The 17,447-nt window shown below is 44.3% G+C and overlaps 2 protein-coding genes across 3 annotated transcripts; both read right to left on the reverse strand.

Annotated features, from left to right (window-relative positions):
• Positions 1-2,348: 2,348 nt before the first annotated feature.
• Positions 2,349-8,304, reverse strand: tyrp1b (tyrosinase-related protein 1b). Its single transcript, XM_076040997.1, has 9 exons — positions 8,175-8,304; positions 7,099-7,457; positions 6,818-6,926; positions 5,950-6,163; positions 5,085-5,289; positions 3,630-3,797; positions 3,216-3,395; positions 2,980-3,126; positions 2,349-2,905 (listed from the first exon to the last, which is right to left on the reverse strand). Exons 1-9 carry the CDS (start codon positions 8,186-8,188, stop codon positions 2,700-2,702), a joined length of 1,602 nt encoding a protein of 533 aa, XP_075897112.1. The 5' UTR covers positions 8,189-8,304; the 3' UTR covers positions 2,349-2,699.
• A 309-nt stretch (positions 8,305-8,613) lies between these two features.
• On the reverse strand, positions 8,614-17,074 carry LOC142891535 (uncharacterized). Of its 2 annotated transcripts, XM_076031174.1 has the most exons (6): positions 16,823-17,068; positions 15,377-16,495; positions 13,951-14,265; positions 13,323-13,440; positions 12,523-12,633; positions 8,617-9,354 (listed from the first exon to the last, which is right to left on the reverse strand). In XM_076031174.1, exons 1-6 carry the CDS (start codon positions 16,884-16,886, stop codon positions 9,177-9,179), a joined length of 1,905 nt encoding a protein of 634 aa, XP_075887289.1. In that variant the 5' UTR covers positions 16,887-17,068; the 3' UTR covers positions 8,617-9,176. The 2 variants fall into 2 exon arrangements, with proteins under 2 accessions (XP_075887297.1, XP_075887289.1); XM_076031182.1 differs by lacking the exon at positions 12,523-12,633 and having other exon boundaries at positions 8,614-9,354; positions 16,823-17,074.
• Between the last annotated feature and the right edge of the window lie 373 nt (positions 17,075-17,447).

Raw genomic sequence — 17,447 nt, forward strand, 5'->3', positions numbered from 1 at the left:
AACGGCCCTGGATAGTGTTTTAGTTTAGTTTTTAGTGCATTTCAGGAAGTAGCCCCAGGCAGTGACATGTCGTCTGTGCTAGTAGCTATGTGGTAGTTCCTTCAAATGTCAACAAGCTCATAACTAACAAAACATATTGAAACATGACGGACCCCTGACTAATGACGATCTATCAATCGATGGACAGACATGTTTTTAAGGTGAGTCTCAAGTTAAGTTTGAAGTTAGATTGGCGTGCGTGTGTGTGTGTGTGTGTGTGTGTGTGTGTGTGTGTGTGTGTGTGTGTGTGTGTGTGTGTGAGAGAGGATTAACTTCTAATGTGGAATGATAAAGCTAGTCTGTGATATGGTCACACGAAAACGACAACAACAACAAAGGAAGTTGAAATATTCTTTAAAATTCCCAGGGGAACGACAAGCCCGCTTTCTATTTTTTTGTTTGGTTTTGCTTTAGTTTGAGTTGGAGCTCGCCGCTAGTCTTATTTTCGCACTGTTTTGTAAATTTTAGATTTACTTAGTCTTTTTTGTTTTTCATAGTCTCAAGAGCGGAAGCGCTAGGTGCAACCGCTAACTGCGTGGCTAGCTGTGTCTGTCCCATCTGCCGGGGTCTCAAAGTCTCTCAGATTTCCTTATTTGGGGTAAAACAGTAATTTATGTTTCATTTCCAACATATCCACATAATTTAAAAACTCAGATGCATCTGGGATTTTCTGTAACTGAAAAAAATCCTTTGGTTATTTAAGACTGCTATAATTAAGTTTTAGGCTTTTTAATTTAAAATACAGAAAATTCGGACCAAAGATTTGTGTAAAATTGTGTCAATTACTTTTCAAAAAATATTGTTTCCAATATCATTTCTTTAGAAATATGAACACTAACCTCAGAAAGTCATATTGATCCTTTTGTTTGCTCTTATTGACCGAATAAAATTGTATTAGTCACTTCGCACTGGAGACAGGAGTAGCTCTTTTAAAGCTAAATTTCCTTTTGCAGTTCAAAGTTCCTTCCACAGTTATGTTTTATGACCACATGATGGCAGTGTTGGTATGTTTTTTTTTAGACTGGCATTCAGTAGGAGGAAATTCTAAATTTGCAGGGTCTGATGCCCTCATCGCCCCAGGCTTCAGACAAGCACCTCTGTGCCTGCGGCAAAAATACTCAATTAAGACCTCTTATGGTCTGTTAACGCTCGTGAAGCATTTTAATACAGTCACACTTGATTAGATTCATTGAGAATTCATGAGTGCAAAAAAAAAAAAAAAAAAAAAAGATTAAAACATTCCACTTAATAAAAATCGAATTTTCTAGTTTCTCTAGAGAGAAAATTAATTTAGAAAATGCTTTGAAAATAAGTTGATCATGTATAATTAGTTGAACATGTATTTATCCCTCATCACCTCAGATTTAATATTAATATGGTTCAATACTTGTTTTTTGTTTTTTTTATACGGAAACAAATACTACTTGCATTGTTAAAAAGTCACAACACATACATTTTCTTTCTATCTTAAAAAAAAGTTTCTTTCATTTTGCTTTCTTTCTTTATTTCTCATTATAGTTTTTTTCTCCTAAGGCGCAAAATGTCAATTTGCAAGCTTTACGTGGGCCTTGCCAAGCAGTGCTGTCAGATCATAAACATGAATCCTGACAGATGTGTTTCTGAAAAAGGCAATATAATTATTTATTATTAGTAGTATTATTATTAGTAGTATTATTATTAGTAGTAGTAGTAGTATTAGTATTATTATTAGTAGAATGTTGTGTGCTGTATTTATTTTGGAAAGAAAGCAAATTATCCTACTTATCAAACCATTCATTCATTCATCAAACCTGAACTTTTTTATATGTCCCATATTGTACCTGGAGAACTTCTGCTATCTGTTCTTTATTTTTCCCGCTGGACCGCAGTGGAGCAGTCTCATACAATTAATAGTATGTTTAGCTTTCTGTAAACAGCCTTCTCCAAGCAATGAAGCATTGTTGCAACTTCCACATTTTTGAAAGAGGACAAAAACCAAGGCCGCAGTATCAGGCATCAGTTTGAAATGAGAGGGCTGATATCCAGAATTCCGTGTTCTAGCACAGATTTCCTGCCAATGGTTCTTTGACTGACCAATTACTGTTAGAAAACATTATTTCTTGCGTTATTTTCCACTTTAAAGTGACCTCAAAGGGCTTTCACTGTTTAATCGCTGTGTTGTCATCTACATGATGCATCAAAGTCAAAAAAAATATTTTTATATGTGAATAAAATAATTTAACCCTAACATATTCCTTTTTCCACAACCATTCTATTATTTTTGACAGATTATTTATTATTGTTTTATGTGATGTAACTCCAGAGCTCAACTGTGGAATTTATTTAAAAGACAAACATTTCATTTTTTCTGCATGAGCAATCTGGTAACATAAGGGTGCAGGCTTGTGAGCGGACACCAAAGGTGAGCAAAGTCCTCTGTGTTGTCTGCCGCTCGCTAATTGCCCATGGATTAAAAGCTGTGCAGCTTCTGGCTGTCAGACTTTAGTTTTTGTTACATATTTTCTGCTACACAAAAATGGGACGTACAAGTACCTACCAGCCATGCAATTTCCAGAAAATGCACCAACTGTCTAAAAGTCTGGGTTCAAAACTTTATTAGAAGGGAAGGGAATAAAAAAAATGCATGAAAAATCTTAGGGCCTCTGGAGGGAGGCTCGGGTTTAGACAACAGACTGGGATTTGTCAAAACGCCGGTCGTCCTCTGAGTAGCGACGGAAAGTGTCTCCCAGCAGAGGCTCCAGGGCCTCGGCCGAGCGATAGGACCGAGCGCGCACCGCACAGGCGATGACTCCGCCCACCACGGCCAACACCAGCACTGCCGCAACGATGCCGATGGTGATGATCTCGGAAAGGGTGTAAGCGCGAACTGTGGAAGAACAGGCAAAAGTTAACAGGGTTCGCTGTGGGGTGTGTTTGTGCTTTTGTGTGCATGTTCTTCACCTGGCCACTGGACCTCATAGGAATATCCCAGGTTCACTGGGGCGGGGACAAACATCTCAGCGTTGGTGACGGGTGGCCAGAAAGGCACCATGTTGAATCTGCTGTTGTGGCCGATTGGGGCGTTCTCCTCAGGGTAGACAATTTCGCCTGCAGGTTGAGGTATTAAAAGGTGTTATCTATCCGTGCAAAGCTCGGGGGAACTCGAGGTGCTGCCCTGCGGCGTCTGTGAAATCCACCTGGTTGGTGCCTGCCAAGCCACTCATCAAAGATGGCGTCGGTGAAGGTGTGCAGCAGGACGAAGATGGGGTCGTTGGGCGAGAGGTGAGTTTGTCCGCCCGTCCCGTTGAGGAAGAGATGGGCCAGGTTGTGGAGGCTGCGGATCACGGGGTCGTACATCCCCTGGGGGGCGCTGTAGCCTAGATGGGGAAAAAATGGAGAGAAGAAACCCCCGGAAATTAAAGTTCCAAAATTAGAAACAATAAGCACCGTTTTTTTTATTTTTTTTGAGTGAACCATATGCACGTGGGCGGAGGCTTTAGTTTGTGTTTCTCTGGCTCCGTCACAGAGCAGCAGCTTTGTGGCGGAAACCAGAAAATCCCTCCGTGACTGACGAGAGGGGGGTTGGCTCAGTCCACTCTGACATTGCGCACCTTCAATAGTGTTCCTGAAGCTCTCCGAGGAGGTGGAGTAGTAAGGCGGCGTGTCGAAGGTGTTGAGCTCCAGACAATCCAGAACATCCTGGGGCTGCGGCAACCTCTGCACCATGGGCCGGGCCACGTTGCCCGCCGGGTTCCTCCTGATGGGGCTGGTCTCTGTGTCTGGGCGGGAAGAAGAAGAAGAAGAAGAGGAAGAAGAAGAAGAAGAAGAGGAGAGATCACGCTTGGAAGCGACGCAATTGACTCGGAATGGGCTTGGACTCTGAACGGCCACGGAACACTTGTGCTTTATCCTTTGAATAAAGAGCGAGAAGACTCAACATAAACGAGAGCAGCTTATTATAAATTATATGAACGTTTTTTTTCATCCCCCTTTTTTCGAAAGCGCTCTCATTCTGTGTGGGAGTCTAGACTAGTTTGATGAGTTCTGAAAACATGACAGGATGACGGTTCCCCAAAACTCAATGGAGGCGAGTGACTGAACACAAGTTTCTTTTTCCATCCCCCCCACACCCCACACACACACACACACACGCACAAACATGCACGTTGCCAGATAAACAGAAGGCTACACAACGCCGTTGTCTGTCTGTTTGAAGATTATTCCCTCAGATCAAAGAAACCAGTCGACTGCTAGATTCCTGCCTTCGACGAGCTCATGCGCAAATGAGGCAACCCCTTAACCCATTTAAGGAGACGTTGCTTGTTGGTGCAGGAAATACCAGGCCCGTCACGACTCTCGGAGGGGATTAATGAGACAGCTCACTCACATGTTCTACCTGCTACCAAATTCCCTCTTTTCTTCATGCACACGAGGGGGGAGGAAGCGAAGCCCCGACCCCCCTCCCGCCCTTCAGTGTGCTAAAGTCGGGCTCCCAAGAAAAAGAGGATTGATTTGATTAGTCCGCGGCAATAGGTGGTGGGGTCGGGGCGGAAGAAATATGTTTCGCAAACACAGAGCGGATGTCGCGATTGTAGTCAGGTGCCAGTTTGGAAGGAGATCCAATCCAGGCAAATCTGATGAATTAAAGTCCAGATTATTGCTTTGCCACACAGAGCCGCTTTATTCTAGTTTTTAAACCGCTTGGCCCATTGGGGAATTTACACTTGAAAAGCCACTTTGTGTTCTGGTGTCTGAGACCGAGTAATTAGGCCTGCTTAATTAAAAAAAAAAAAAAAAAAAAAGAGGAAGAGGAAGAAAAGAATTTCAAGTCAAGCTTTAAGGATGCAGTATGTGGTTCTTTGGACGCTCCAAGCAAACCAGCGTGAAGCTGCTTAACGAGCCCAGCACTTTCAAACAAACCGTGGCAGCAGCCAGCCATGTTGAATCCAGCACAACAGCTGTGAGGTATTATTTATAGCGGCTTATGTTCTGCATGATCTCTTTATGAGCTCTCATCACCCTCCCATCCCCCCTTCACCCGGTGCCGCTGAAACGTCCCCACTCACTGTTGCAGACGGTGCCCAGGGTGTCATAGTCTTCCACGCTCTCGCAGATGACCCTCCACTGGGAGAAGATGGAGTTTGGGCTGAGAGAGCTCATGTCGAAGGAGCTCCTGGCTCCCATCAGGTCATCGGTGCAAATGTCACAGTCGCTGCCCCCGATGGCAAAGTTCCAGTAGGGCAGAGCAAACGTGGGGTCTCCCAGCATATCCTACAATACAGTGGAGAGGCTGAAAAAAAATACTAGGAGGCAGAAACCATGACAAGAATACAACCGTTGCGTTTATCTCCTATCCTACCATCCCTTCTCTAACAATCTTCAACTTGTTTAATTGTCTTGCACTGTTTTAGTTCAAAAACTTGTATATACAGTATATTTAATGACAGTAGTTTTATGTTGTCATTCTGTAAGATAGCCTTGTTTATTTGTAAGTGCTGTTGATTTGTCTAGTACTCTTTTCACGTTTGCCCCAAGTCTTGAATTTTGTTTCCTTCCTTTAGTTTCAGTTGCCTCTTCTTTTCTTAGCTTTCTCTTGTAATGTCAGGATAAAGTATGCAGATTCTGATTCTGATTCTGATACACTACAGTGCTTCTTGGCTTGCCACGTCACATTGGTGCAACACGCTGCCATGGGAGCCTCTCATTTTGCCCACGTTGACTGGGATAGACAGACGAGTCATCCAATCACTCTTTATTAAGGGGGGGGATCCCCTTTATGACCGCAACGTGCTCCTTACCAGATGGATGATTCAGATAAATCCAAAGGATTTAGAAAACATTCCAGCTGGCATGCCAGGCCACTTTATTCACTCATTTGTTGCAAACTATCCTTGCATTCTCTCACAATACATAGCCTCTCCCTGCGCTCACCTGCATGTCTCTCTCCAGTTGCAGCAGGTGAAATCGGTGCCAGGTGACAAAACCGGGACCCTCGTGGGAAAAGTCCACCCCTCCAAAGCTAACTTGGTCTGGCCCCATGAAGGTTTTGCTGACTGAGTAGTAGTGGGTCCAAACAAAATAGTTGTAAATGGTGATGTTCTCAAACTGAGGGGTGTTTCCATCTGGTCCCATCACCTCCTGGTACCTGCAGATGAAACCAAACGTTTTTTGAATTTATTGATTTTTCTTATTTCAGAAACAGAAGCTCCCTCAAAACACACTTACACACATCTGTTGATCAGACCTATAAGGATATATGCTGTGAGCTGCGGTGCCATTTGGCACACGTGGTGTTGGCTTCTTGCCTCAGGGAAACAAATGGGCCCATAATGAGGGTCTTGGGCTTGTCCATTAACACAGAAGAAATGTAATTTTTCCATCAGGAGGTTTAAAAGACTTTCCTACCTGAAGCAGGGAATCACTTAAAAAATGAATGCACCGTAATCCTCAAATGGCTTGGAGGTGGGGTTATTCACAGATTTATCTACTGTTAATGAAAAGAATATGGATTCATTTTACTCCTCTTGCCTAAGCTGTTAATTCTCTTTCCTCCATAGAAAACATAACAATTAGGTTTTTTTTTTTTAAAACTAATTCAGTTTCAGCCTTTGAAAAGTCATCATAGGTACCTTTTTGTAGTTATGTAAAATTTGCTGGTCTGACCAGGCAAAACCCACAGGTTCTAGTCCTAGAAAATGCACAGTTTAACAATTCCAAGTCTTGATTCTATGAATTTGTTCAACATGAACAACATCATAATTTTTTTTTTCAATCATCATTTTTTTTTTTTACTACACACCGTCGTGTACAGATGACCAGGTCAGGGTGGACGGTCCTCTTGGCTTGATCCAGTGCATTCACAAAGGCCTGCTTGTCGGCCGAGCTCATCTGCATGATATTTCTCCTTACTGCATGAGAGTTAACAGAACGAGAGGCAAAGACAACATGAGCAGGACAGCTGAAATTAGAAATGATCATTTAAGTTTCTTTCCCTACATTCTAATTATCACAGCCTTGATTCTCTTCGTGTTCACCGCTGCAAATCTTGAAGCCCAACACTGTAAAAAGAATTCTGCTTACCCACTGAAATCCTCTGGTCACAGTTTGGTCCAGTCAAGCCATGTCGACACCGCCCACAGTTGTGGCCGGTGAAGTTGCCGTTGCACTGGCAGGTGCGGTTGAAGAACCTCAGCGGCCACCTCTCCCTGTCATCGCGGCCTGAGTAAGGGTACTGGGGTCCGTGGCGGCGGCTGTCTGCGGCAATGCTTACGCACTGACCTCTCCCTGTGCTGGCACCGCACTCGTCACCCACCGCTCCGGACAGGGACGGGCAGCACTGGCCACTCTGCAGCCCCTGGGGTGTGACACACTCCCGGGGAAACTGGGCCAAAGTCAGGGTGGCACATAGCGCCATCACCAGGAGGCCCGCTCTCCACATGCTTAATGGAAAGAACGAGTGGGTCGGGGTTAGAAACACAGTGGGAGCAGAGCGAGTTTGCATGTCGGGATTTGTTTGAGTCACTCTCTTTTCTCCTTTAGAGTTGTTAGAGCTAACGTCTGTACCCATGGTTACGTAGACAAGTCAAAGAAAAAGTTAATACACTTCAGTTACAAACTTCAATTGAGCCTCAGAACAACTCACAGTAGCGTCTTGTTAAATCTCCTTTTTTTCAGAATTACTCCCAAACATCAGTCCTTGCACTTGTTAGGCGGCACTGCTGGCAGCATGCGAGTTGCTATTCATAATTTACAAATCCATTAGCTTTCAGCTCTCACAAGTTCAGAAAGGCTTTCAACAATAGATGTCGACGACATGATTCGCTTTAACCCCTTCATCTGGAGTTGAGTTTTTTTCGCTTGCCTTTGGGGGCTTGCTTGGCGGGGCGATGAACAAAGGAGTGGCAGGAACAAATGCTTCACAACAAAAGAGTGATAACCGTCAGCCGACGATCAGAGGGATAATTAGAAACTCTTGAGCAAAGGGAGTGTGTAATCTTTTGCAAGGACGCAGCATCCTATGAATTAGTGAATGCATGACCCAATAAGACACAATCACTCTCACTCTGCGTATTCTTGATTATTATTAAACCCTGTCAACAGTCTCTTATAAATGAATCTGAAACAAGCAGTTAGGAGCATCGGTGGTGTGTCCCTACCTCTGACTGTGCATGCTGCTCCTCTCCGTTTGCAGAACTGTAGCACCCCCAAGAGTGGGCCCATTCTTATTTCCTGGCTTAAATAGCTACCGGGCGCATGACCAGACCTTGTGTAAGCACGCACACACACGCGCAGACACTCACACACGCACTAAATACTTGGAAACACTCAAGGGTCCAAGTAGGTTCTCAAACACTCATTCATGTACCTTGTGATCAAAACACAAATGACGCCAGTCTGTGGGCCACACAGACAATAATATAGTCAACTGTGGGACAGCGTTCATGCTCAAGTCATACTCCAGTAAATATAGCCACTTTCAACTGAGCGATTGTTTGCTTGTTGCGGAGGTAGTCAGGTGTAAAATGGTAGTTTTGATATATAAGGAAAAAGCGTGATTGTGTGTTAAAAAAAAAGCATTTGTCACTCACAGAGAATGACCGTGACTGCAGCCACAAAATAGATGACATTGGTCATAATTTTATTTCAGTAGAGTGAATTATAAATGACGACACAAAGGTTGAGTGGGGCAAAAAAGTAGAATACAAATGAAAACACGTTTTTATACAATGTGTTTAACAGGTTTGTACAGCATGGCTGATATGGTCAGCAGAAAATGCCACCTCTCAGCCTCGCCCAGGAAACTTGCACACACAAAACATCATCCACACATTTTAAATTCCAAGCACACACATAAACACACAGCATTTTAAATACGTGTACCTCGCTGATGTCACTGATTCACATGTGCTGACCAATGCACAGTCAAAATCTTTTAGTGTCCTCTTTCTTCCTCGACAACATACACTCACAAAGGCAATTGCAGCACAGCCACACAAATCATTTGTTACATGCACAGTAGTTATTCAGCGAGAATCAGTGTCGGCTTGGTGAGGGAAGTGTGGTTCATTGGATAAACTGAATGGGTGTAGTGGAGAAGAGTGGCTTTTTGGAATATTTATTAGAATACAGTAGGAACATAGGAAAACACGCGGATGCCCCTAGAGACTGGAAGTCCTGAGGTCCTGTGAGGAATCTGGTCCCGAGCCAGCGTTGGTCGTCTCCTCCGCTGAGCTGGGCGGTGGGAGGTCAGACATGGTAGTTGCTTGGTCCCCTTCATGCTGCTCATTGTTTTGGGCCAAGGTGGAGGCCATATCGGATGAGTCAAGTGCTGCGATCCTGGGGGAGATGACAGGAGGGAAGTTGGCAGTCATCATCATAATTACGGTCAGCAGGCATGCAATAGAATCTCTTTGAAACAAGTGAGCTTACAGTTCCATATTCAAAAGGCAACAACCCATCAGTTGTGTCTCAAATCACAAACTCTTGATTGACACATTACATGCATACATACATACATATGACTTTTTCCAAGCGTTGCACTGTTGCATTGCTTCTGACATGAGAAGTGTGTTGCTGAGGTCACATTGTGCATCATGCATTGTGTGTATTGACGTTCGAACATTCGTCAGTTTGGTGTGAATGCAGCTTCGCTAGCTGGCTAAAGAGCTCATAACTCATATATGCTTAAGGTGGCACTGAGGACTTAAACACCATTACGTTTATTTATAAATTGTCTTCTTCAAAGTTGTCCCTATCTCTTAGCAGTGACTATGATAAAACAGTCCATCCAGTAATTGCAAACTGGCAGCACTTAATCATTCAAAGAGGGAAAACTGTGTATCTTTCTCTCGACAGGATAAATACTGCATTACATATAATGGCATTAGAGTTATTCAAACCGTCAGACCAACAAGAAGCAATACTGACTGTCAACCACCTCACCTTCATACTAACTCAGATGATAACATTTGCACTGATTAGCTTAGCCTCGGTTCATGCAAAAAAAGCAGTGCGTGATAATTCATTTTAAAGCAGGGTTAAGCAACAACTTTCCCAACAACCATCCCGTTTTATAAGCTCCACTTTTGTCTTCTAAATGCCTCACTTGTATCTTCCTTGCCTAAGCATTCTCCTTGTCGGGCAGGAACATATTTTGTGCTTAAATCTTCAATATTTGCTTGACACTGTTGATTGATTTGCTTGTGCACAGTGATGTAGCCAGGCAAAGGTAGAGGAAAAAAGTAAAAAAGTACACTGACATCATATCTAATCTCTTTGACTATAAATCCCTGCACCTCTGCCTGTCTGAACAGGTGCTGTAAGTCTGATCTAATATGTCTCCTCTTTTTTTCCTTACTCTGCTGCAATGCCAGTCTGTGCTGATTTCAAACTTGCATGCAAGTGGCTGAGAGATGCTGTGAGATCTTGGCTACACCCCAATCCCGTTCAATAAACACTGCATTTAAATACTTTAAATGCAGTGTTTTGAATACAGAAATATGCAGTTTGGAATGGGGCTATTATGTCTGTAGCACATTAAACACTCCACGTATAGAATCACAGCAACCAATTCAGAAATACATAGTTGGCTTAGCATACCCAGAGCTTTAAATAGCTAATATTCAAGGCTCTGTTCCATTCAGTTATGCAGCATTTGAATACTTTGAGAATACTTTATTAATCCTTTTGGGAAAATGTGCTTTGTTATAGCTGTATCTTAAGGTATTTATATTTGTGAGTGTTGTAGAGTACAGGTTTTCTATGTAATAAATATGAATATTTGACTTCTACGCCAGATGGAGAAACTGCGGTAAAAGGAGATGTGTTGGGGGCAATGACACTGACGGATATAAATAGATCTCTGGGTGTTATTGACTAATTGCAGAAGAGGGTGTCTTGCAGAAAAGAAATTGAGCGTTGACCTCGCTGATTTACCCCGGAGGCTACACAGGCTGCTATCTCAGAGTTAGTCTGGATGTCTAAAGGGTAAAGCAGAGAGCGTTTATCAGTCAGTCAGCCCTCTGTAGCTTTAGTATTTAGTCTGTTGCCTGCCTAACATGACATCTACCATTTCTGTTTTATTTTGACTGTCCAAAAGGAACCAGATTGTTTGGCATCTGTGGTTTTTTTTTGTTAGTTTTTTCGTTTGGAAAATCGGAAAAATCTGAATTTTAAGTCAGACGTTTGTCCCACTCTGGCCCCACCTCTCCTGCTTCCCTTACAGGCTGAGTGCATGATGTATGATGCCACTCGTGCTAACAGAGGAGAAATAAAGGCGAGCTTGTTCAACAGCTGGCGGGTTACAGCTGAGCAGGTCTGCAATGTCGTTTCCAGGGCCTCCTTGTGATTGCATTGTGACCCCCGCTGCGTACTCCTGCTGAACTGCAGCTAAAGGGATATAGCTTTAAGTTCTCCCGTGGATTCTACTTTATCTACGCTTTTATTTGCTTGCTTTGGCCTGCAGCTTCTGGATGCCTCGGCTGCTGTGATAGACTCCTCTTGAAAAAAGTGAATATTTGATAATCGCCCCAAAAGCCAGTTTCTTTAGTGATTCTCTCTTTCAGTGACAACTGGACGGCATCTGCAGCTATGAAAACTCCTAACAAGAACACATTTGAAGATGACTGTTGACTGTTAAATAATTCAGCGTTGCTTTGTTATCGTCTGCGCTCTGAACACACTCAACTTCCCTTTTTATTGCGTTAAACAGCTACAGTCACACAGAAGCAACAGACACCCACTCACAGCAACTCCTTTTGCATGCCCTTGTATATGGACACCCATGCATACTTCCACGTTTTTCGCCAACATTCTTGCACCATTATTTCTGCACGCATGTACATGGCTTATTACCGATTCAAGACCCAACTGGTCTGATTAGCAGAAAGAGTTGTATTACCCAAAGAATGCTTTGGTTCACAAGACCTGCACACTCTCATGTGACCCAGTGAACAGCCTCCGTGAGCACATACTGCAAGCAAGGAATCAGCTGAGGAGCGTACAACTGGTGGGTCCTATGAACCAAAAGGTTTTCAGGTCAACGCACCAAATGTAGTTACATGAGTATGGACAAGTGTGACAGCTTGCTAGTGTTGGGCACCAGGGCACTGATACTGAAGAAGTCCGTTTAGAAAGTGGAGAACCTCAAGAGATGGGAAAGAAGCCTAGAGATACCTTAACATATACATTACATACTGTGATGTATATGTATACATATTTTTAATGCAAACTAAATGTTAAGCCCTTTTGGCTTCCTGCTAAAACTTATGCTTGGTTGGACCTTTCACATATTTGGAAGGGGATAAGAACATGGTGTCTGAATGTGTGTGGGCTCTAGCCTGGGAAGTTATAATGGAGATTTATGTGCCTTTTGTGCCTAATTTAACATGATTGTTTGACAAGCATGACAAGGGACAGTAGTAGGATCCGAGAACCCTTAGTATTTTTTCACACAATGTATTAAATCCCAATCTGGATGAGATAGTTTTAGATAAATTAACATACAGCTGAGTGTCGCCATTTCCTGCAAGGAGAGTGTCGTCGCTGCAGTCGCCTCCCGTTGCCGCCTCTGGCTCGACACCACCTTCCTCACATGTCCGCTGAGCTGCCAGGGCACTACACACACACACACACACACCAACGCAAACAAACACAAAATCTCAGTTATTACTGCTGATGCTTCTGCTGCTGCTGACCCTTCTCCTTTTTCAAATTAACAACATATTGAGTTGGGCCACGTTGGAAAAATAGTCACACTAGCACAACATATCACAGAGAGGCCGTTGTCTTTAGTGACCGAAATACTTAACCAGTGCAGAGCAAAGTGCTCTTCTCTTTCAGAGTGTAAGTGTTAGCGGCAGCAGTTTGGCCAACATCAGAGCCAATCACGTTCTAGCGCGGCTGTAAGTCCCATCTGTGATACTATTGCTGTTAGTAGTATAAGCAATCAAATCAGTTATTATGGCTATCAGAGAGGAAGCGCAAGATGTGGGTGCAGACTATAGATTATTTGCCATTCATAAAAAATAAAGAGAAGGATTAAGAGCCAGACTCAAAATTGAATAAAAAAAAACCAAATATGATGATCAACATCAGGGTTGAAACTATTTTTAATTTAAGTTTGACCTAATTTTGCTTTTACCGATATCTCTTATATAAAAAGAAATAGTTGGATTTTATAATTTGCATTAATAAAACTGTGCATAGGGTTGGATGTTGGATTGAAGAAGTATTAATTCCTGTAGACATACTTTCGCACAATTGCGCTCCTGATTGTTACATTTTGAGTGGCCAGTGTCATCCACCTGTTTTTGTCACGGCATCTGACGAGGTAAATCAGGACGGCCGTCGTCTCCAAAGCCAGGAAGACTGCGGCAAAAATGGCGCCAATCTTCCAAGCCTCCAGTCCCAGCTCACTTGTCTCTACAAGAGATATATAACAAGGACAAGGACGGCTGCAGGTCAGCAGATTTAGAGGTGCACATCAAATCAAGACCTCACACTATCCCTCTGCTTTGCCCAAGAAGGACGAAAGGATCGCTTGAACTTCAGCTTCTGCTGTTTTCAACAAACCTGGATTTTAATGTCAAGAAAGTCATAGTACTGGAGCAGAAGGAGAAATATAAATAGGGAATAAATAAGGAAGCAAAACTATTATTATAATCTGATGTGGTGATCCCACTGGCAGTCCATCCCTACCAGTAGGAACAGTTTTGCTCCTGAATCTAATAGAACCACTTTAATTTGGCCATCTGTGTTATTTCTTGGCAGTAGCTCTTTCTATATTCTCCCCAACTTTTAAGCTGCTGTAAATCTGCTGCAATACACCGCCAAACCAATTTATAGTCTAAAAAGCAGCTCTGAGAATCTCCCTACAGTGAGCAATCAAAGTGCATTCACGGACTTGCGTTGATATATGTGTGTGTGTGATACCTGGGCTCTCAGCTGTATCTTCCACCAGCTCCTTGACCTCCCCTGGCTCCTCCCCTATGACTTCAGGCTCCTCAACTTCAGGATCCTTCACAAAGTTATCCAGGGTCGGCTGGGCGGCAGCAGGCTCATGGTCCACATGGTCATCAGCAGGGGTGATGATCTCGTTGTCAGCTTTGGACTCCTCAAGCAGGGTGTTTTCTCCCATATCCACACCTCCACCTAACGACAGGCTTGTAGTTGGAGCCTGGCTCTCAAGGCTTTGCTCTATAATGGCGTCGGGCTCCTCAGGCTTGGGGTCAGGGATCAGCAGCACCTCTGCAAGAAGGGTTTGGTATGTGGCACACATATGAAAATGAAGCAAGGGGCCGAGGTTTAGGGGTTTGTTGGGGAGGCATATAGAATGTGGAGCAGAACGTAAATGTGCTGCTGGTGGAAATGATTAGTCAGCAGTATCTTAGTGACTTACACTTACACAATGTGCTGTCGACATAATGATACTAAAGTAGCAAAATGCTAAATAGCTTTTATACATGTCACAGAACATTCCCTCGGTGCTCCACATTAGGCAGCTCACCATTATTATGTGTGCTTAAACACAAAGTGCTACCCTTCTTAAATCTGAGACTGAGACCTCCTTGTTTTCGTCCAGCTCAACCGGCACCAGTAAAACAAACGTCAACGTTACAAGTTTTACCTGAAAGCTTAAAAGCTAGCTTCTCGCTAGAAGTTGCAAACAAAATGCTGTTTTCTGCAGATCAATCAAGTTTACAGAATAAAACCCAGCAAGGCCTGGACATTTCAGTTTTCCAGGGCCAGGCTCAGCTGGTAAATAATATCATTGTTAAGTGTATTACAGGGATTTAAATTCTCATTTAAATGCATTGTGAACTTAAAGTGGGTCAAGGTGCAAACAACATGAGCTTAGCCAAAGCTCCAGAGTGCAGACTAACAGGATGTTTTAAGATAAAGACCACATTAACCTTAGGGTAATTTGACCTACATTTAACGCTCATAGACATCCTATATTGACTTTTACACATTTAGCCTCTCATAGTTAAACAAAACTTTTAACGTCTGATGTAAAACTGAACAGGCTGACAAACTTTTGTAAAAAACATCATATTTATATGGAGTTTTTTTCTCTCAACTCCAGTGGGGCAAAAAGTGTGTATTTAACTACTTTACAGCCTCCTGTAAAAACGCTAGCTTCCGGCATCCTAACCTACCTGCATTACCTGCAGATTTCCAGAACCTTATGTTCTAGCACACATTTTCTAAAAGCTAGAGCAACTTGACTGCCTTTGTTTCAGAGGAACTCAAGAGAGGCCAGTGACACATATTTGCTGCTACAAAAACTTTGGTTGAGGGAATTTCGCATAACAAAGGTTTTTCTATCCATAGTTTGTTTGGTGAAACATTTTCTCACCTTGATCCTCTTCTTGACTATCTTGTGAGGCATCCACAGCAGCCTGTTCTCCCTCCTCTTGCTGCCCACCCTGCTCCTCATGAATTGATGCCACTGATTCCTCCTCAACAACACTTTCGCCCGCCTCCTCCATTTCTGTCCTTGACATGTCTTCAGCTTCGGCGACCTCAGGAGCTCCTCCCTCCCCCACTAAAATGTTCTGTACGTCCTGTTCTTCCTGTTCGGCCGTGGCCCCCACCGTGTTGGTCTCCTCCTCCGCCTCGACCAGCCCTCCTGCAACGGTTTGCACGGACTCCACTTCACCGTTATCGGGAGATGCTACTGCAGCATCCCCTTCCTCTGCCTCTTCCTCTGGTGTTGGACTCGCTTGAGATACTTCCTCAGCCCCGACCTCTGAGACCGAGTCTGAACCGACTGCCTCCTCTATGTCGAGTGGAGTTTGCTCCCCGTCGTTTGTGTCAACCTCCTCTCTTGCTCCCAACGGCTCAACCTGCTGCTCGACGGTGTCCGACCCCGTTTCCTCCACCATTGCTGCCTCTTCCACAGCAGCTGCGGTGCCCTCCACTACGTCGTCGAGAGGCTCGCTGAGTAGCTGCACTTCCTCTGTCTCACTGCCTCCAGTTCCCACATCTGCCACGTGCGCCTCCAGAGGTTTTGCTGCAGCCTCAGCTTCTCCCCCCGGAGCTCCTTCCTCCGTTTCGGGGGCATCCTCATGTGCTTCCACGTCCTCCTCCTCCTCTTCCTCTTCCTCCCCGCTGTCACTGACAGCCACAACTTGACCCTCCTCTGCTTCCTCTGTGTCAACTTCACTTTCTTCCTCTCTAGCCCCCAGCGTTTCCTCTTCCACGGCCTCATCGTCTCTTGCGTCGCCTCCTCCTCCTCCTTCCACCTGCCCCAGAGCCGCCTCAACCACCCTCTCCAGCAGCTCCTTCAGCACCTCCCCTGCCCCACGACCCTCCACCTGCTCAGAGGCCTCCTGCACGGCCTGATGCACCTCTTCCAGGCTTGGTGGTGACACCACGGGTACAACCTCTGCAGAGGGCAGCTCTGCTTCCTGGAGCATAGCCTGGTCTTCAGGGAGGGTACCCGCTGTGGAGGGCTGGACAGAGCTGGAAAGACCTAAAGAGAAGTTAGCAAATTTCATTTGCAGAGGGCACAGTGGTGGTAGGAAATATGTGATGGTGATGATTATCACAGGTGATGTTGTTGCTGCTGGTGCATTTTAGCACAATTACATGAAGCCGCGGAGAAGTTTGGCTCCATATAGTTGATTGCTTTTGAAATCCTGCGTTATTTATTTTGAGGCCTTTTGTCTCAACACACATACCGATTTTAAAACGTACTCCAAAACATGCATGTACACGGCTATTGTATGTGCAACAATGGCACATTTCTGAAAAATAGAAAAATAGGTTGACGGTCACTGTCAAAACTTTCCTGCCCTACCTTTAGAGATGCAGTGTTGTATCAACAGAACCATTAAATATCCATTTAAAACACGGTACTCCATGTTGCTGAAGAAACGTAAAATACACTCCAAACCGATCACGGCCTCCCACAGGAAGACACCTTTGGCTCCGACCTTTAGTCCTTCGGCTTCGCCCCTGTGCCAAGCGAGAGTGTACGCTCCGCGGCCACACACAAGCAAAGTGTACACACAGTGGATGATGCTTGGACAGTAAGTCCGGGCCCAGCTGGGACCCTCCCCGACGTTAGCAGATGACGCTGTGGGAGGGTGAAGAAACGAACATCGCCATGTTAAATATTGGCACCATGAGGTGTCTCTGAAACCCTCCATGCGTCTCTGTGTCAGTGGAAGGGAAGCGGAGTCACACCTCGGCGTCAAATGCTTCTGAGGCCCTGACACAGGTTGTGGTGGAGCTTGGGCGGCATGTCACACTCACGATGAACTCTGGAGGAGCAATTATAGGTTGGCTGTGAGTTTCAAGGTGTGAGTGATGCTACCATTAGCGCCTGGCATAGACATCGAGGGAGTAAGGAGGCAGAATATTGGACTAAAATACCAGGCTAATGTTTGGAAATGCATAATAATGCATTTTTTTTTTTATTA

Source organism: Nelusetta ayraudi, unplaced genomic scaffold, assembly GCF_046127955.1.
Source record: "Nelusetta ayraudi isolate G7.1 ecotype Tasmania unplaced genomic scaffold, CSIRO-AGI_Nayr_v1 ptg000004l, whole genome shotgun sequence".
Taxonomy (NCBI): Eukaryota; Metazoa; Chordata; class Actinopteri; order Tetraodontiformes; family Monacanthidae; genus Nelusetta; species Nelusetta ayraudi.

Excerpts from the sequence above, each read along its gene's own strand:
- LOC142891535 (XM_076031174.1), bottom strand. The coding sequence starts at position 16,886 with ATGGAGTACCGTGTTTTAAATGGATATTTAATGGTTCTGTTGATACAA. Across the intron at positions 12,634-13,322 it reads AGATGCCGTGACAAAAACAG|TGCCCTGGCAGCTCAGCGGA; the intron begins GTGGATGACACT and ends GTGTGTGTGTAG. Across the intron at positions 9,355-12,522 it reads GGAAATGGCGACACTCAGCT|GATCGCAGCACTTGACTCAT; the intron begins GTATGTTAATTT and ends CATCTCCCCCAG.
- tyrp1b (XM_076040997.1), bottom strand. Across the intron at positions 6,927-7,098 it reads TGACCAGAGGATTTCAGTGG|TAAGGAGAAATATCATGCAG; the intron begins GTAAGCAGAATT and ends ACTCTCATGCAG. Across the intron at positions 5,290-5,949 it reads AACTGGAGAGAGACATGCAG|GATATGCTGGGAGACCCCAC; the intron begins GTGAGCGCAGGG and ends ACTGTATTGTAG.